Source organism: Urocitellus parryii, chromosome 4, assembly GCF_045843805.1.
Source record: "Urocitellus parryii isolate mUroPar1 chromosome 4, mUroPar1.hap1, whole genome shotgun sequence".
Lineage (NCBI taxonomy): Eukaryota > Metazoa > Chordata > Mammalia > Rodentia > Sciuridae > Urocitellus > Urocitellus parryii.
The window spans coordinates 201,398,165-201,419,710 of NC_135534.1; the positions used below are offsets into that span (position 1 = coordinate 201,398,165).

A 21,546-nucleotide genomic window follows, 5' to 3' on the forward strand; every position below is an offset into this window, starting at 1 on the left:
CTCAGTACAAGAAAAAAAAGATAACTCTGATTGTAAAACCTGCACTCTAAGTAAGAAGCTAGAGCCTGAGTGGCTCAATTTGGCAGAGAGAAGTGCCTTGAAAACTTGGCACATGAAATGAGAATTAAAGTTTTTTAAAAAATATGTATTTTTCCTTAATAATTCTTTTTTTAAAATGAAATTACAAAGATACTGAGTTTCCCTGTAATCCAATTTTTCTAAAGATACCACTGTTAACAGTTCAGCATATCCTCTTCCAGACTAAAACTTGTCCTTCACACTGTTTAATTACTCCCCTATTTAACTTTTGAGTTGTTTCCAAATATTTTTACTACTATAAATGCTGAAAGAAGTATCTGTTGAATATAACTACCATTTCTTTAGAATTAATTTCTAGAATAAACTGCTAAATTTGTAATTTTAAATTTTTTATTTTTAAATTTTAAACTGTTAACTGCAAAAGAACATGCACAATATCAGTTTTGATAGATATTATTAGATTACACTTATAAGAGTTTCCATTTTCCTAAACTCTCATCAGCCCTAAAATTTTTCATTCTTTAACATAGGTGTTATAAACTTAAATGTCTGTGGACAACTAGCAGGAAACTTCAGGATGCCACATGGGTCTGTGACAAACCTGAGAGTACATGCTTATCTAAAGAGGACAGACATTACACCACTCTGTTTCAGCAATGGATTCCACATAGAAATCCAAGCTCAATATTAGATATTCAATTTATCAAGAAAACCAGAAATCTAAATTTTTATAAAATCCCTGCAAGTTTTGACAACTAACATGCTTTCATTTAAATATCCTGGGCTGGGGATGTGTGATAGTTTAATAGGGAAGTAATTAAATAGCGTGGAGGACAAGTTTTAGTCTGGAAGAGGATATGCTGACTATTAAGCTCAGTGGTAGTGCGCTTGCCTTGCACATGTAAGGCATTGGGTTCAATCTTCAGCACCACATAAATAAATAAAATAAAGGTATTGTGTCCAACAACTAAAATAAAAATCTAAAAATAAATAAAAACTAAAAATAAACATCCTGCAGGTGAGACAAAAATCTATCTATAGGGCAGACCATACTCAGCATGTTGAATTTTGTGCTGACAGAAGAAAAGGTTATAACACCATATTCTCATTTTGAATCTTAATATTCTATAGTTTATCTTTTCCTATGTTTACCAAAAAGTATGTTCAATTTTGGTTCACAGTGACTATTAACAATCTTCCAAGAAAGAAGCTTATCTTTTCTTTCATATTCATTTACAAAACTACTTCAGGTACAGAAGCTGCAGTGTACCCAGAAAAATCATGTAAAGACTAACCTGTGAGGGGTAAGGTATAACTCAGTGGTAGAGCACTTGCCTGGTATGAATGAAGCCATGAATTTGATCCCCCAGAAACTTAAAGGGGGAAAAAAATTCATAAGGACTACGTTGCTGTACTCTCAGCTTACTTAGAGCACCACAAGATTTTTTTAAAGAAAATGCTGATTTATAAAACTATGCATAATTTGGAAAAGGGTAGCTTTGATCTAGGGTATCCTTCCACTACTGATATATTTGCCCAATACAAGAAATTTTCAATCTAAGCAACCAATTTCAGCTTTTTTGTTTATGAAATAAAGGTTTATAAGATTCTCTGATCTCTCTTTTCTGCTCCCACAGAAAAAACAACTGCTACAACCTATCTAGCATCAGAGTTTCTTTTCATTCCTTCTTAGTCATCCATTACAAATCTCCAGTCTTAGATGTTCAAGCATTCCCTGCACCGACCAGAGATAGTGGCAGACATCCATGACTATCCAAGGACCCAACAACCGCCTTTGAATACAACTATCTTTCCATCAATTGTAAACAAGTGCTGAACTCTTGGCTCTATACAGAGTCCCTACCAAGTCAGTATAAACTCTGAAATAGGGGCAGAGGTTAAGGGGATGAGAGTTCAGCTCAAGCTCTGGGTCTCATACTGCCCCCACCCTTTTCAAAAGAATCCTTATCAGAGGGGAACTCCCCAGCAAAGGACACATTCAGGAGACTTGATCTAGCAACAATGCAGCAGATTCAGGTGAAGTTTTAGAACCAGGCTACTGAACTGTTATGAATACTATGGAGAAAGGGAGACAGAAGAAGAGAAATAAGGCATATTTGTGAATTTATCTTCAGGAAAGAATCTGTCTGATAACTGATGAAATAATACTGTACCTGAGCCACAAAAGATATTTCTTTGGGATCTACTGCATAGTGAATTATTTCACTTCATATCCCAAATCATCCTAATATATGCAAAAGATGCCTAAATGATATTTTTGGGGGGCAGGGGCACTAGGGATTAAACTAAGGGGTGCTTAACCAATGAGCTACAGACCCAGACTTTTTCATTTTTGGAGACAGAGCCTAAGTTGCTGAGGCTGGCTTAGAACTCGAGATCCTCTTGCTTCAGTCTCCCAAATCACTGAGATTACAGGCTTATGCCACCATGTCTGACTCAAATATTACTTTGAAAATAAAATAACCTAAATTATTCTTCTGTACATAAAAGCCCCACTATATGGGGCTGGGGTTGTGGCTTAGCTGTAGAGTGCTCGCCCAGAACATGCAAGGCACTGGGTTCGAGCCTCAGCACCACATAAAAATAAATAAATAAAATACTAGTTTTTAAAAAATAAAAAAGCCCTACTATATATATTAGAAATCATTATACTTCCTTAAAGTCTTCCACCATTGGCATCTGAGATTTGTCACAATCAACAAGAGAACTACAGACATTTAAAAACCTGTTTAGGCCTCACAACTCTCATCTGGTAAAATAGTGTCTTTTTTCTTTTTCTTTTTAAATATTTTTAGTTGTAGATGGACACAATACCTTTTATTTATTTATATGTGGTACTGAGACTCAAACCCAGTGCCTCACACTTGCTAGTTAAGTGCTCCACCACTGAGTCACAACCTCAGCCCAGGATAGTGTTTTTTTAAACAGGTTTTATGAGCGCTTAATGAAGAAACTCATGTTAAGTATTATATGTGTAATACTTTTACTACTCTGTAGCAAAAGCCATATCAACTTTTGTGTTGTCCTTCCTGACTAAACCAGTCCCTTGAGGGTAGGAACAGCAGTTTGGCATACAAATTAGGGAGGGAAAAAATAACAGTAACTGTGTTAAATGGACAGGTACTAAAAAACTGAACCTGAAATTAGATAGCTTCTTAGGTATTAACCCTTCTCACAACTACTGAACATATGCAAAGTACCTGGCACATAAATTCTACCCAATAAATGGTAATTCCCTTTCCCTCTTTGATATCTAACATTCAGTCTTAAGTTCATTCTCTACAACAATACTTGAACCTACATGAACTACTTGCTGAAGCCAAAAATTGTAGCAGTTTGATAACTATGAATACACCCAATAGGAGATGGAACAGAATTCAGGAATTCTAGCTAGTACATATGGGTACACTATACTTGAATGTATGGATGCAAAAGAATCTCCTTGGGATCCCAACATACTTGACAGTTGAATGCAAAGTGAGCAAGTTGGTGGTGACAGGCTATCTTAATATGAGCCTGTTTTGTTGTTGTTTTATTTTGTTTTTTTAAATTTTACTCATTTATTCCACTATCACCATCCTTGCTTGGTACAGCAAAAAAGGGCAATGATTAAACTTTCAAGTCTCTCTTTTCTTTGGCAGTGCTGGGGATTGAACCCAGGGCCTCGCACATGCTAGGCAATCACTCTATCACTAAGTTACATCCCCACATGTCTTTCAAAAGGCTTATTTATCTAGGTTCTTTATTAGAATATATTTTGCTTTTTAAAGTCTGGATCAGCAAGAATCCCAAATATATAGTGTTTTTTAAATGGTAACAGTCAGATTTTTAATTGTACAAATCCTTTCCTCAGCATACTTCTATTACACTTTGCTATTAACCAAAGAGAAAATACATAATCTGAGTACTTCTTTTAAATATGCAGTGATCCATGCCTGTGTCAGTGAATTGGGAGGCTAAAGCAGGAGGACTGAAAGTTCAAGAGCAACCTCAGCAACTTAGCAAGACCCTGTCTCAAAATAAAAAAGAGCTGAGAATGTAGCTCAGTGGTAAAACATCCTAGGTTTAATCCCCAGAATGAATGGATGAATAAATAAATAAGCAAGCCAGCTAGCCAGCCAAGTAGAGAGTAACTTCTTTAATCTCCTAAAGATAAAATGAGTTTGCAGATGGGCATTTGGAAGGTTATCTGCCACTAGTTGGAAGCCAAACCCTGTAACAACTAACCAGATACTAAAGAAAAACCTTCGCCAAAATGGTTAAAAGTGCATGGGCTCTGTTCCTATGACTGAACTATTTACTTGAAACAGTAATTTATACCTGCCGATAACTGGAATACAGACTAGTTTAACTGAATAAAATGCAGTTACAATAGCCCATTACTACAGACTGAGAATTTCAACACTATACTACATAGCTTAGAATAGCATATGCTTAATAGTCTTTACCATTTGCCAAGAATTGTTCCAAACCCTTTATATATATTACTTCATTTAATCCATACTAAAGCCCTAATAAAATAGAAATAAACTTTTACTGTCCCCATTTTATAGATAAAAAAAACAAGACACAGAGAAATTAAATAACATAACCAAGAATGCAGAGTTAATAAATATTGAAGCCACATTGAATCCAAGCAATCTTGAGCCATAGTTCATGATCCTAATTCAGAAGTTTTTGCTTATATAAAAAGCTAAAGCACTCATTTTTGAAATGCAGGAGAAAAACTCTGAAACAAACTGTTCACTATGGCATTACATATAATGTCCGAAAAAGGAGAAACAATTTAAATATCCAAGAATGGAAAATGGTAAGTACATCATGGTAAAGCTATTCAGTTTCAATGAAAAATTATCCTGCCATTAAAAATATTTGTGAAAAAAATGTTTCAAGACTTCAGACAATGGTCTCCTAAGTGGAAAAACAAACAGGATACAAAACTGCATTTATAGTATGATTCTTAATCATGAAAAAGAGAGCTCAGATACAAACTGGAAGGACATACTGTGAGATGAGAAATACTGGTTACCTCTAGGTGGTGGGATTAAGGATGCTTACATTTTACTTTTAGTGTTTCCAGAAAGAACATATATTATTCTACAAAGGCAATTACTTTCCTTTAATTAAACTGCACTAAAATCCTCAACCAGATGGCAAAAGAACAGTTAAAAAGATCCTAGCTAACTTCAAGTGGTTGCTTTCCTTAGGATAGTATCCTGTAAACATCAGACAACATAACACATTTCAAAAAGAATATTCATCTTTAACTTTGGAAGTTGAATTAAAATAAGAATTTTCAATTTTGTCCAGTGTCTACTCTCTGTGTAATCATTTTAGGATATTGCAAGAAGAGAAATGGATTTCATTGCACACAAGTAAAAAAATTAGGGAATAACTTTGCTGATATATATAATAAAACAAAAGTTTGACTAGAGACTAGAAAGACAGCTGTTGCTAATCCAACTATTTACCCTTTGACCCTCTATCTGCCCAATAAGTGAACAGTACCAATTGTTTCCCTGTATTATGTACTGTTTACAATCCCTGAGAGAGGCATGAAAGGAATTAATAATTTAGCCTAAAAAGCTGACAGTCTTTATTGGGGAGCCCCTTGTCTGTGGAACAGAAATCAGAACAGGAGCTGTTGTGAAGTCACAGGTCGATTTACTGTTCCTGTTTTATAGCTTAATTGGCCTCCAAACATAAATCAATTATTTCTCCTGTTTTAAGTAACAATGACTTCTATTCTTTAACTTCCCTTGTATCAAGTCAGTCCTTGTTCTCTTGAGTTTTACAACTACACGGTAAACATGATGGCTGAGGAAAAAACTGGGGGAGCAAGCCAGACTGGGGGTTATTTGGAAACAGAAGCACAGAAAGGTTATGCTGTTTTGAACTTCTCTTGACCTTTGACTGCCCTTGTCCCTAGCTTATGCTAATGGACACGGTGTATAGGGACATTTCTTGTAGAAATGAACTTAGCCTGAACCTGTGCCATAACATTGGACTCCAGGAAGCCCAGGAATCATAGGAAAGCAGCCAGAGTGTGAACAGCTGCCCATATTCCAAACATAGCTTTCCATCTGCTCAACTACAGAAAAGGTTTTAAAAAAAAATTATACACACACACACACACACACACACACTTGAATTGGACCAAGTTAGTAGTTGTTTCAACACATACAACATGTTATCCCAAATCTCCATGTATAACCACTGCCAAGCACAGCTGGAAATTAGCAGCAAAATATTTCCTATTACAAAATAGGCAAGTGTGAACAGGCTTCCCTACAAGGAATTTGGAAAGGGGGTAGAAAATGAGGCTCCAAATTCCAAAAATACAACAACAACAAAAAAATCCCTATTATTCTCAATTTAATGTGCGAAAGTCATGAGGTATTAGCAAATGTTATTCCTTCCCAGTCCAAATCTACAGAATTTGCAGTATCTAAAACCATAATCAATTTAATACAACATACACAGTCCATTTCAGTTTTGAGGCTTCCTGTAACTTCACAAGGTAAGCATGTCAAGCTAGGCACAGTGGCACGTGCCTGTAATCTTAACAGCTCAGGAGGCTGAGGCAAGAGGATCATGAGATCAAAGCCAACCTGAGCAATTTAGCGAGGTCTTAAGCAACTCAGTGAGACCCGGTCTGTAAATAAAATATTAAAATAAATATTAAAACGGCCTGGGGATGTGGCTCAGAGTTTGTTAAGCACATCTGGGTTCAATCCCTGGTACCCCCCACCCCCGTAAAAAATGCATGCCTAATTGTACCCCAAGACAATAAAATTTTATTTTTGCCTATTTATTGTTAATAAGATCTTTATGTATTTCTTCAAAGAGAAAGAATAAAAAATACTAATTTCACCAAGATAAAAACTTAAGAATTACTGAGAATACCACCCACATACACTAAATACTTTTTTAAAGTGATACTTTTGGTGACTTTCATTCTAAATTGATATATAAAATTATATCCTTCTCATGGAATGGAGAGGTCTATAAATCAGCATATTTAGCTGGGAATTGTAAACAGAAATGTTAAATGAAGCAAAAAAAATGCTTGGGCTCAGAAAGCAGAATAATTCAACAATAATCTTTATGAGATCAAGGATCTTTCTCAGAAAATAGCAGGAGCTACTTTCAGTTGCTCCTAGGTGCATAAAATGAAAATAAATTTGGGTACTATGTCCTAAATTCAAGGTTTGAAAAGTCTCTTCTCAAATATTTCATAAGACTATCAAAAATGAGGGCAGGAGCTCATCACTTGTACAACCCTTGAGCCTAGAATGGGGCCTGAAGCAAAGAGAACACACAGTGTTTAATAAAATGAATTTTCAATTTATTTAGTATGTTTTATATATGATTTTCTGAAATATCACATAGTATCTCAACATCCTTCCTAGCACTCAAAAATTCTTCTAGGAAAGGACAATGACTCAAGAAAATAACTGAATTTACCTTTTCCTCCTCCTATTAAGGCTATTCGAAAGAGAAGGACAGAAAGAAAGTAATGTATTTACCCACAGTTACTGGCATACTGGGGATATATGACCTATTACAGAACTAATACTGAGCTAGGCACCATGACACATGCCTATATTTTCCAGCTTCTTGGGAGGCTGAGGCAGAAAGAACACAAATTCAAGGCCAGCCTAGGCAACTTATCAAGATCCTATCTCGGAGCTTGTGGATGTGGCTCAAGCGGTATGGCGCTCGCCTAGCATGCGTGCGACCCGGGTTCCATCCTCAGCAGCACCACATACCAACAAAGATGTTGTGTCTGCCGAGAACTAAGAAAAAATAAAAATAAAATGTTAAAATTCTCTCTCTCTCTCTCTGTCCCCCCCTCTCTCTCTTTAAAAAAAAAGATCCTATCTCAAAATAAATTTAAAAGGGCTTGGAATGTAACTCAGTTGTAAAATGCTTACATAGCATGTGTGAAGGTTCACTAGGTTCAATCCCCAGTACTGCCCCCTCACCAAAAAAATTTTAAAAAGTAAGGATTCTGAACTTTATGACTTCCAAAAAGACAAATTTTGTTTCCTGTTGTTTGATACGTACCACAGGACTTATTTTGTTTCAGAATAGTTGAACAAACATGGATATTTATAATACAAAGGTACGTGGGAAAATATGAAAAGTCCATATACTCTCAGAGCTGGTATAGCCAGGATGGTATAAGGTCCACTTTATCACTTACCTTAATAGCAGACTGGTGACAAATGACCCCATTACCTTTAAAAAGTTCTAGCACCAGAAATAACTCTAGACAATCTCATGAAGTCTTACTCTAAATCATCATTTAACCTTTTCTCATATAGCAAAATATCCATACACAGTGGATTTGCTCGTGTTTATTTCTAACAATTATATACCATATCCCAGAACTACCAAAATACTGTGTGGTACATTTTGGTAGCATGAAAAACACAAATGATTATCTTTGATCATCATTTAATTAGATCTTGAAATGGTCACTCTTAAACCTGAAGAATGTAGATGCAAATGCTTTACAAATTAAACTGGTACAAAGTTATCAATTATAAATTTTTAAATGACAAATAATCTTTCTTTGAAATAAACTGTCAAAACTAGTCAATATTTTAGAAAAGAGTTGAGTTGTGATATATGGTTGAGATGTGCACATAAGAATGCATACATTTTTGTTGTTGTTGCCAGTGACATAGGAGGATGAGGAACAGAACAAGGAGATTAGTGTTAAGTAGAAACTTGAAGCAAACCAACTTTCTATGAAATGAATAGATCCTAGCTATCAAACAATATATGGATAGCCAGGATCTATTCATTTCATAGAAAGCATTGTGTTGTGTCCAACTACACCTAAAATAAATAATAAATATTTTTAAAATATATATATATGGAAAAGAAAAGTCATCATTAGAAAATACAGAATGTCATTCCCATAATTACAAATTGAGAGTCAAACTATAGAAGGTTTATCAATGACATATTAAGTTATACATTTAAAAGCATACACACACATCCTTTCCTTACCAACAAACATTGGGTAACAATTGGAACTTACTAGTGCCTGGATCAAGCTCTGACAACTCATCCTGACAGAAACCTGAAGAGAAAGAACAGGAAAAAAAACATTATGATTCGTGAATTATTGTAAGCTAACTTCAAATATGAACTATTATCAAAGTGGGGGGAAAATTCAGAATGGAGAAAACAGCACTTACTACACAGTTGCAAAGAGGATTAGGGAAATAGCAATATAAAATGCTAAGCACAACTTATCACACAGTAGGAGCTCAATAAGCAGTAGCACAAGTAATTATGAGTAAGCATGCCAATGTCTGTTAGAATAAAAACACATAGGAAAGTTACACTTCATTTCAGACCTGTAATGTTCTACTTTAAAAAAAAAAAAAAATTCTCTCCCAAAGAAAGAAGAGCTAACAAATATCAAACAAAATAATTTTATTTAAAATTTTCACAGATGCTGAAAATTTGACCCATATATACACATGGATGCAATTCTTCCATAGTAAGTGCACTGTTTAAGCTAGAGGTATATCTGAGTGGCAAAGAATGAGGCAGCCTGGACAGCGTATGGAAGGCCTGAAAAAGGAGACTGAATGTGAAACTCCAAAGTTCTAAAGCTGCTGAGAAAAGCTGAGAAGCCTGGGAAAGCTCATCTCAGAGCCATTTTAAAGTCTCTCTACATACAAATAATGGAAATTTGAAGATCCCTGGAGAGATTCCAGGTATCTTAGTCCACTCAGGCTGCTATAACAAAATACTATAAACTAGATTGGGTTAATGACAGGATCCCTGTCCCAGGTCCTGCCTTTATAATTTGAAAAGCCGGCTCAGTACAAAATGAAAACATGGTGCCTATCATCTATTGATTTATTCAGGAACTGGAGATGTACCTCAATAGTAGAGCACATGACTGAATTCAATCTCAGCACTAAAAAAAAAAAGAGGGAACTGGGGTTGTAGCTCAGTGGTAGAGTGCTTGCCTAGCATGTGTGAGACACTGGGTTCAATCCTCAGTACCACATAAAAATAAATAAATAAAATAAAGGCATTGTGTCCATCTACAACCAAAATTTAAAAAAAAAAAGAATTTCAATTTATGTATTCAAGTTTGGGAAGGATAAACATTCGGACACAGCACCTGGCAATGAGGAAATAACTAACTCATCATTTACACGTTCACTGAATACTCAATATCCTGCCAGAATCAAAACAGAGAATACACATTCTCCTAATCCATAACTGACCTAAAAACAGAGTGATATCACGGGAAGGCATGAAAGGACAATGGGAAAGACAGATACCACCCCCAACTCCAGCCACTTTTAGTTATATGACCTGAGGCAAGTCACTGCCTACTATGGGCCTCAGATTATAGACATTAAATAAAACATCTATGTCATAGTAATTTTTTTTCTTTCATTTTTTTGTGGTGCTGGGCATTGAACCCTTGTGGATATAAGATAAGCACCCTACCAACTGAGCTATCACCCCAACCCTAAATAAAACATCTATATTAGAAATATCAACAAAGGACAAAGCTTAATGTTCCTTCTGAAGCATTCTGAACTCAAAGCAACTAGACTGATCATAAAGAGAAGGTAACTCAAAAACAAAAAAAATACTAATAATGCTCATTATTGATAATAATGACATCTATTGCTTTAATCTGCCTAGCAATCATTCCCTCCTTCTGTTAATGGCACCCTAATTTTTCTTTGGAGACTTCCACTCCCACATCCATATGACTGACCCTATCCTTCCTATAAACTGGGATTGACAACAGCAGCTATCTCATACGGGTATTAAAAGGATTAAATGAGATAGTGCATGTAAAGACTTTGCACAGTACTTACAGAGCTCAACATATGTGAGCTACTGCTAACTAATTCCTAGGGATCCATTCAATTTGATGCTGTGACTGTGGGGACAAAGTATTCATCATAAAAGGGCAACTACTGAGCCATTCATGACATTGAATGGAACCCTAATAATGTCACCTTAGGTAACTGCTCTAATCCTTAAAACCTGTTTTTATATTTTCAGCTTTAAAACTATTTGATGTGATGATTCAAGATGTTTGCTACTCCCTGAGGAAAGGTCTCTATATTTTACCCGAAATAAATTTCTTCAAGAGTCACAAAATGTTCTAATTATGGAACTCGGTAACTGATGTCCACATTTCCACCATCTCATCCTGAGACAATCAGCTAAGAATATCTCTGATTTTTATAGAAAACAACATAATTCTACCTACAAACCACACATTTCTAAATCAGTGCAATGGGCAGATTTGGTTACCATTCCCAAGCAGAATCTACCCAGACTTCAGCAACCAGGTCTAGCTAGCAAAATTCTTTGTTCCTAAAAGGATGCAAACCACTGCTAGACATAATCCCAAGTGGACTTCTTCAGGTAGGTTCAATTCAAAGGCAAAAAGTATCAATTATTCAGTAGAAAGCAGACACCTAATCCCAATAAGCATATAAAATATCCCCCCAATGCCATCTGCTTCACAGAATACACTACATTAAACATATTAGAAAATATTATCACAAATCCATGGTCTCTAGCTGGGACCCTAAATTGCTTTCCAACAAGAAACACAAATATATTCCTAAAATATCATGAATTCATTGTACACACAAGATATCTGAAGCTACAGTGCGATTTGCCACTGTGTGATTTGCCACTGTTTAATTAACCACCCTAAACCTACCTCCTGAAATGGGGATTAAAAATAGCCATCATGTTTATCTGCTATGATTTGGTGAGTATATGTAAGTGATCAATGAATGCATTGAAGTTAAGGAACCCTCTTTAATACAAGAGAAGGTTCAATTGACAAGTTTCTCCTAATAGGCATCTGACAAAAAGACCAATGACTCCTTAGACTGTGACTGGCTACAGTGACAGATTAATCTGAGTCACTGATTTTTTTTTTTTTTTAACTACAAAACTACTTAGGAGAAACAGTTAAAACTTTTGAGTAACTTTTTCCAAATGTAAACAAATAAAGGCTATGGGTCATGCCCATCAACAAATTCAGGCCTAAAACAATAGCTAAACTATGCTTTATAATGTATCTTAAAAATTGAAATCAATGTTAACTCAAGGAATGTTTTATATGTATTCATTTATTAATTACCACAGTACTGGGCATTGAACCCAGGGATGCTCTACTTCTTGAGTTACATTCAGCCCTTTTCAAGTTTTATTTTGGAGCAGGGAGTCCATCCTCCTATCTCAATCTCCCAAAATTGCTGGGATTACAAGCATGCACCATCACACCCAGAAGGAATGTTTTGATTTAATCTGACTGGAGGAAGGTGGTATAGGACAAATGAGCACTGGATCCTAGTTACTCAGTATATTTTGAAATTGAGCAGTCCACAAGTGAGAGTTAGGATGAGACCCTTAAAAGATAAATTCTATAATTCTATTCAAACACACATTACACACACACACACACACACATTATAGTTGAGACAGGAAGATTGCAAATTCAATGCCAGCCTCAGCAACTTAGCAAAGCCCTAAACAACTTAATGAGACTAGGTCTCAAGATAAAGGGCTGGTGATATAAGTGTGTGTGTGTGTGTGTGTGTGTGTGTGTGTGTGTGTGTGTCCCCTTCATAATCTGCCTACCATTTCAACTTTATTTCTTGCTTTTCACCACATCCCAACCAACAGTGTACACTCTATCCATAATAAAGTACACTGAGGCTCCCTGAATTCAGTATGTTCTTCAGCATCCATTCCTTTGCACATGCTATCTTCTCCAACTAAACCCACCTCTAATCACCACTCCAAGATCAGAACTCAGATCAGGTCTCCTCAATCTTGCCCCTGCTATACACAGTTTGGGTCAAGCCTCATAGAAACAGTAAATTAGAACTTAGCTTTTCTAAAGGGAGGGAAAACTGGTTTCAAGATCATAGAAACATTAAAATAATCTACAAGTTTGAAATTTAAATATTTTAATTAAATGCAAGATAGAATACTTCACCCAAACCACTGCAATTCAAGTTTTATATTGTTTTTTTAAATATTTTTTTAGTTATACATGGACACAATATCTTTATTTTATTTATTTATTTTTATGTGGTGCTAAGAACCAAACCCAGTGCCTCACATGTACAAGGCAAGCACTCTGCCACTGAGCCACAACCCCAGCCCCTCAAGTTTTATATTGTTTTCAATGTAAGATATAAAAGTGACTAGGGAGCTGGGGTTGTGGTTGAGTGGTACAGTGCTTGTCTAGCATGTGTGAGGCACTTGAGTTCTATTATCAGCACTGCATATAAATAAATTAAAATAAAACTCCATCAATGTCTAAAAAAAAAAATTTTTTTTTTAAAGTGAACCAGAAGCCAGGTACAGTGGCACATACCTGTATTCCCAGAGACTTGGCAGGCTAAGACAGGAGGATTATAAGTTCAATGCCAGCCTCGGCAATTTAACAAGGTCCTAAGCAACTTAGTGAGAGTAGGTCCCAAGAAAAAAAAATTAAAAGGACTGGGGATGGGGCTGGAGTTGTGTCTCAGAGGTAGAGCACTGGCCTAGGACAGGTGAGTCCCTAGGTTCGATCCTCAGAACCACATAAAAATAAATAAACAACAACAAATAAATAAAGGTTAAATTCTTTTTTTTTTTTTATTTTTAATTTTTTACTATTTATTTTTTTAGTTCTCGGCGGACACAACATCTTTGTTTGTATGTGGTGCTGAGGATTGAACCCGGGCCGCACGCATGCCAGGCGAGCACGCTACCGCTTGAGCCATATCCCCAGCCCAAATTCTTAAAGAAAAAAAAAAGGACTGGGGATGTAACTCAGTGTGTAAAGCACACCTGGGCTCAATCCACAGTACCCCCAAAAATAAACAAATAAATAAAGTAAAAATGAACCCAGGCTTCCAAGAATAAAATAGCCAATCATCAAAAAAAGATTTTGATTTACTCTGTTTAGTTTTGTGCCCCTCTTCTATGCTCCCACAGGCTTCTGTGCTTTCTATACCACATCATGATCAGGCCCATTAGAACCCGAATTCTCTAAAACCTAAGAATCTAGAAATTTATTTTTTTGGCTCCCCTAAAAAAACAAACAAACAAACAAACAAACAAACAAAAACCACTTTACCCAGGATTTCTACTGATATACAATAGTCACATGTTGATCCTTTCTGGACCAACCAGCTCTGATCAGTTTTATCAATTCTCACCTAATCTTAATTAGGTCTCCAGTGAAACTATGTTATCTTCCTTCAGCTGGATCTAGTCTCAGCTCCAACTACAGCTGTAGCCTCAGGACTGAGGAAGGTTACCATGTCCCAAGAAAGGTTGCTTAGTAAATGCTTGAAGAACTGTTTCTCCAAAAGACAATGATGGTAAATAACTTTGCAACCACAATGAGTTAAACAAATTGAAAGAGAAAGTGAGTTTCTCAGCTTTAAAGGTCTAGAACAGTGCTGTCCAATAGAAATTTTTACCATAAAGGAAATGTTATATAGCTATACTGTCCAAGAAACTGAATTTTTAACTTTACCCTTAATTAATTTAAATAGCCACATAAGGCTAGAGATCATACTATTGGACAATGAAAGTCTAAAAAGTCACCCATCCTTCTAGATGTTATCAGGTCAATTGTTTTGAATTCTGTTGCAGTTTGTAATATGGAAATGTATAAGGTAGAATTATTTGCTATCTGACTTATAATTATAGATGGCTGTATCAGTTATTATCAGAATAATATATCCATCAGCCTGCAAATGCAGTCACTCACTCCAAGAAATGTTAAGTATTTACCCATGCTGTAGCAAGCCTGGGGCCTAGAACATGAATAACTAACTACAAAAGAATAAACAGTCCAGTGGAGTACAGGCCAAAATAATTGGAGAGCCCAATAATGTGAATGTTCATAATGTAACTATACTGTACATTTAGAAAGTTAAAATGGTAAGAAAGGGCTGGGGTTGTGGCTCAGTGGTATAGCGCTCACCTAGCACATTTGAGGCCCGTTAAATCCTCAGCACCACAGATAAATAAATAAAATCAAGGTATTGTATCCAACTAAAAAAAAATTACATTAAAAAAATTAAAATGGGGGCTGGGGATGTGGCTCAAGCGGTAGCGCACTCGCCTGGCATGCGTGCAGCACGGGTTCGATCCTCAGCACCACATACCAACAAAGATGTTGTGTCCGCCGAGAACTAAAAAATAAATATTAAAAATTCTCTCTCTCTCTCTCTCTCTCTCTCTCTCTCTCTCTCTCTCTCTCTCCTCTCACTCTCTTTTAAAAAAAATTATCTCTCTAAAAAAAAAATTAAAGTGGTAAATTGTATGCTATGTATATTTTACCACAATAAAAATATATATATAATAACGCCTAGTGAAAAAACATCAAACAATATTTCTGAAAAAAACTAACTGTATGGGGACATATGAACAAGTACAGAGTAATAAGACCATAATTTTTTATAGCAAAATAGATTCAAACACTGAAACTATTATTTAATAATTGTATTGTGAAAGTGACCTCGCAGAGACAATTTTGTTTTCTGTAGACTATTATGAAGATTCAGTGATATGATGCACTTAAAGTCAGTGAAAGTGCTCAGTTGCTATGATCAATATGAGTGAGAGCGAAAAAGCAGTAATCATGGGGTCAGGAGTATGGGGAGGAAAACAAGCATTCACAAGACAAACAGGGATATTTCTGAGACATATATATTCTGAGGAAGCAGCATGTAAAAGGAATGGACAGCAGAAGCAGAATGTTACCTGACAATCTGATTTGAGTAGAGGGCTACCAGGGCCTTAGCATAAAGACATTTTAACTACTATATATGAGTTTTTGGCTTTCATCCTATGGCAATAGTAACTAAAAATACAGATATAGCAAAGGAAGTAGAATAATACCAGCCCAACTCTATTTCAATACAGTGGCTCTAAAATTTCAACCAGGAAACTAAAGCACACAGAGTTTTTAAAAAAAAATACAAAAGCTTTCTTGTTGTTAGCCAAGAAACATGGTAAGCCATCCACAACTCCTTAAACCTAGGAACTCTTCCCAATTTTTACAGTCCTCCTCCAACCCCTTCCACATTCTAGGTGGCTTATGTACTATGCATGGCTTGGGTATATGCTAAGAAGAAATGTGGCTTCCCTTTTTTTTTTTTTTTTCTTTTTTTCCATTTCTGTAACATCAGCTAGTCAGACCACAGTCTGGGATACAGCTGAGTTAATGCCTACAAGCTAGCTCCAGACCCAAGCAAATACAAGAACCCTTTTCTTTGGATTGGCTGAGCATTAAATTCACATCTGCCTCTTGCCTTTCTACTCATGGAATGAGGCACCACTTGGACCATTAGTTTTGTTTTTCATAGGCAACCTGACAAACCATACTTCAAGATCCAGAAAATAGATTTTTTTGAATGCAAAGTCCTAGCACCAGGAGTCCACACAGCAAAAGTTGGCTGGAAGAGCTTCAAGTAATATTTCCCCTTCTCCACCTTTACAAATGTCAAGGTCACATTTTAAAAACTGCAATAAAGGGCTTGCATTATGGCTCAGTGGTAGAATGCCTGCCTAGCACATGTGAGGCACAGTGTTCTATCCTTGGCACCACATAAAAATACATAAAGGTATTGTGTTTATCTACAACTAAAAAAAAATTTTAACTGCAATAAAAAATGTTCTTTTCCTAATGTCATTTTCTTTTTTTTTAATTTTTTTGAGGTTGTAGATGGACAGAATGCCTTTATTTTATTTGTTAATTTTTATGTGGTGCTGAGGATCAAACCCAGTGCCTCATATGTACTAGGCAAGTGCTTTGCCACTGAGCAACAGCCCCAGCCCTAATGTCATTTTCTTAATATGAAATCTAAGGGAAAAAAAAAAAGCAGAGATGTAGGAGTGTGTCAAGGAGTATTAATTATAAAATCTATTATGCCCACATATTTGCTCAGCATAAATGAAGTTTATAAAACTGCCTATATTTCTATGGAAACATTAATGACTTCTCTCTGATCAACCTATATCACCTTTTATATCATTTTTCAGACTTCTAGCTTTGTAATCATAACCTTGAAAGTAGATGAAGGCAGAATAGCCAGCTAAAGATTATGACATTTCAATTTTAAAACATTCCATAAAAAAAAAAAAAACAGTACACAGATTCAAGGCTGCGGCTACAGAATCAGAAGGTTTAAAAAAAAAAAAAAAACAATTTACAATCTGATGAGTCAGAGGTCAGTAGTGTTTCCATGGGGAAAATAGTACAGGGATTTCTCAGAAAACTGCATGCATGTATACTGATGAGCCTTTGACTTTTTTTTTTTTTTTTTTTTTTTTTTTTTTTTGGTGGTGCTGGGGATTGAACTCAGGGCTTTGTGCATATGAGGCAAGCACTCTACCAACTGAGCTACAACCCCAGCCCATCTTTGACATTTTTCATTTACAATTTCTGGTTCTCTGGAGGAACAAAAGGGGTTGGTGATAATTTCATATTCCACTTGAAAGTTAAAGAAATTTCAAAATGTATACATACAAAAATGTATAAAACAATCTGTCAGCTGCTATTTATTGAATCTTTACTACACGCCAATGATCAACCTGAAGCTTTATGTGAATTCTTACTGAAAAAAGAGATACTATCATTTCCATCTTATAGGTTTAAAGAGACTACTTTATAAGGAAAAAAAAAAGACACAGCAATCAAAATCAACTTGAAGACATCTTAACTAATAAAACCCTACCTTTGCATAGTACATGCTTTGCAACAACCAGAAGAGGGGAATTTGGCATAATTTTGAAGACCAAATCCTCACACTTATGACAGCAAAGCCTCTTCTTGAATAATCCAAGATGTCCATGTCAGAAGCAACCATTAACTGCTGCCTTTTTTTTTTTTTTTTTTTTTCAATATTGGGTATTGAACCCAGGGCCTTAGGCATGCTAGGCAAAGCAAGTGTTCTACCACTGAGGTACACCCTATCCCTTCTAACAGCACCTTTTGGAAAACTCAAATGTTCCCAGCAGGATTGGGGAAGAGTGAAGTTTTTTTGTTTTGTTTGTTTTGTTTTTGGTTTCTTGGGGGCTGTCATTTCAAAAACTGGGGGTGGGGGGGGAAGTTCCTCACATGCCAAGGAGTTTGTTTGAACATGGTCAGAAAACTTAGGAAGTCATTTCAGAAAGTGTCCTATACCGTCCTCAACAGATGGTGTGATGAAACAGTAGAAGCCAGCCAACTTTCGGGGGTGGGGGGTGGGGGGGGGGAATTCATTAGAAAGGAGTACATATGACCCACAAGTGGCAAAATTTTATTTTATTTTTATTTCCTTTAAAAACCTCTATATGAAAATTGATGCATGAAAAGCCTTTTAAATGTCCGTTTAAATCCACCCTAGAAATCTAGGACAGAAATAAAGAAAAGAGGACACAACTGGAAGCACCTAAAATTTCAACCCCAAGGGAATAAATTAGGAATAACTATTCAATGAGGTATTTATTAAGAGTCTATAATGGGCCAGTATCATATAATGCCATATTTTAAAGTGTAACATTAAATTGTATTCCTCAAAGTGAGTTCAGCTATATTCTAACACCTATATATATGACAAAACACATTTTGGTATCATTTCCCAATGATTATCTCTAAGCATGAATGTTATGGCTAATTTCTTCCATCAAATTTTTCTTTTTTTTTTTTTAGACTGTTTGATTTTACTTTTTTTTTTTGGTTTTTTGTTTGTTTGTTTTTATTGGTTGTTCAAAACATTACCAAGCTCATGATATATCATCTTTCATACATTTGACTTAATTGGGTTATGAACTCCCATTTTTTTACCCCAAATACAAATTGCAGAATCACATCGGTTACACACTCACGTTTTTACATAATGGCATATTAGTGACTGTTGCATTCTGCTACCTTTTCTTCCATCAAATTTTTCTGACTAAAAGTATAACTCTTTCGCCGGGCATGATGAAGCATGCCTATAATCCCAGCAACTCAGGAGGCTGAGACAGAAGATCACAAGTCAGAGGCCAACTTCAGCAACTTAGTGAGAGCCTCAGCACTTAGCAGGACCCTGTCTTGAAATTAAAAAAAAAAAAAAAAAAAAGGACTGAGGATATGTAGCTCAGTGGTAAAGCATCCCTGGATTCAATCACCAAGACAAAAACAAAAAACATTTATTATTTTTATATGCAGAAATGTACACTTTTTAAATCCTCAAAACAAGATGATTTCAGTAAACTCTAAAACACACACCTCAACAGAATAAAAAGAAAATGCAAGACATTCTCCACTGAATTTTATGTTACCATCGTTTTAGAAATAGGATTCTTTCAGAATACTAGGTTGGTCATTAATATCTAAAGCTCAATATCATCTACCAACTTCAGAAATCCATTGTGTGGCAACAAAAAGATACAACTTCTTTTACCTTGCGCTCCAGAAACCTTCAAATCTGAAGTAAAACTAGTTAATTATATCTGTGAAATAATTTGAAAAGAAATTTTAAGACTATTCAAATTTGATGAGTTAAGACAGAAGACACTCCACAAATACAAAGGGTATTATACAAACAGGATTAAGGAGAAGAACTGTTTTTCTTAGATACTCAAACTTTCCATATTCCAAAATTAAATTCCATTAATATGAATCTAGTGTTTTCAATGGACAGGGCACTATACTAGATTACAAAAGGGAAACAATGCTGAATAAATCTGGTTATCCCTAGACTGTGATCACTTGCTAGAGAAAACAGAAAAGTTATTGGATACAAGGACAAACAGTCCTTCTTATTTCTTTCTAGGGAAAACCAGAAAAGACTTAATGGCAAAAGTAGCACTTGAATCAAACTAATAAGCATGAAAATAAGAATGCAAATAAAGACAGAAGGGCTGGGATGGTGGCTCAGCTGTAGCGCTTTTGTCTGGCACTGTGAGGCACTGGGTTGGATTCTCAGCACCGAATACAAATAAATAAAGGTCTATCAACAACAATAAAGAAAGAAAGAAAGAAAAAGAGAGAGAGAGAGAGAGAGAGAGAGAGAGAAAGAAAGAAAGAAAATCAATAAAACTCAGCAAGCCATGAGAGAGAGAGAGAGAGAGAGAGAGAGAGAGAGAGAGAGAGAGAGAAAGAAAGAAAGAAAGAAAGAAAAAGAAAGAAAGAAAGAAAGAAAGAAAGAAAGAAAGAAAGAAAGAAAGAAAGAAAGAAAGAAAGAAAGAAAGACTATCAATAAAACTCAGCAAGCCATATATACCTTCTGGATGTCCTTACCCGCACCAGCAAATATTTTCCCCAGAGGCAATCATAAAAAAGATGAGAATTATGTAGGTCCTGTCTGGCACATTGTTTCCTAAATGAAATCAAGCAAATCAAGGCCTATTCTGGTACAGACACACTACTGTCTCATCATGGGTTGGATGGTCCCACTGACACACATGGTTTCATTTGCATTTCCCAACTGTTGACCCCACACACAAAAACTTCCAGATGAGACTCTTCTGAATCACAGACCCATCTGTCAAACTGCCTACTGTCAAATTCAAGATGTCAAACTGTTACTTTCTCTCTGAAACCTGCTTCTTGTATCCCCAGTCAGGTTTCTAGGTACCACTAATTCTCAGTCCCCAATAAAGATTCCCAGGGATCACTCCTAGGCACCTATTTAACCTTCCCCAAATTCCCATCTCAGTCATCCTCTCTTTAATCTCTATAGACCTAACTGAAATCTTCTAATCACCCTAGAATTCTAAACTATTAAAACTGTCCTCTCAGAATTTAAACTTCCTGATCCACTCAAAAATCCTATTAATTTCTCCTTTTCAACTCATTATCATGACACTCATGGGCTTAAATTACAGAAATAAATAAATTCAACATTTTTTGGGAAAAAACATATCACTCACATAAACTGCATAAACAAGCAGAGGTATCCATCCTCATATCAGATAAAGTGGACTTCAAGCCAAAGTTAATCAGAAGGGTTAAAGAAGAATATTTCACACTGCTTAAGGGAATCATACGTCAAATAAGACATATCAATCATAAACATATATGCCCCAAACAATGAAACATCTATGTAGAATCAAAAAGAACATAACACAATAATACTAAGTGACTTTAACACATCTCTCTCACCACTGGATAGATCCTCCAAACAAAAACTAAACAAAGAAACTACAGAACTAAATAATACAATCAATAATTTAGATTTAACAGATTATATAGAATATTTCATCCATCATCTAGTGAATATACTTTCTTCTTGGCAGCACATGGATCCTTCTCTAAAATGACCACAAAGCAACTCTTAGCAAACACAAAAAACAGAAATACTACCCTGCATTCTATCAGATCACAACAGAATAAAACTACAAATCAATGATAAAATAAAAAATAGAAGCTACTCCAACACCTGGAGAACAAATAATACACTACTGAATGACAAATGGATA

At 35.6% G+C, this 21,546-nt stretch overlaps 1 protein-coding gene across 1 annotated transcript in view; it reads right to left on the reverse strand.

The window, feature by feature from the left end:
* Nr6a1 (nuclear receptor subfamily 6 group A member 1) overlaps positions 1-21,546 on the reverse strand; it is a 210,359-nt gene that overhangs the window by 157,584 nt on the left and 31,229 nt on the right. The window contains exon 2 of the mRNA XM_077797991.1: positions 9,116-9,157. Within this exon, the coding sequence (XP_077654117.1) occupies positions 9,116-9,157 (42 nt within the window). The remainder of the gene's footprint in view (positions 1-9,115; positions 9,158-21,546) is intronic.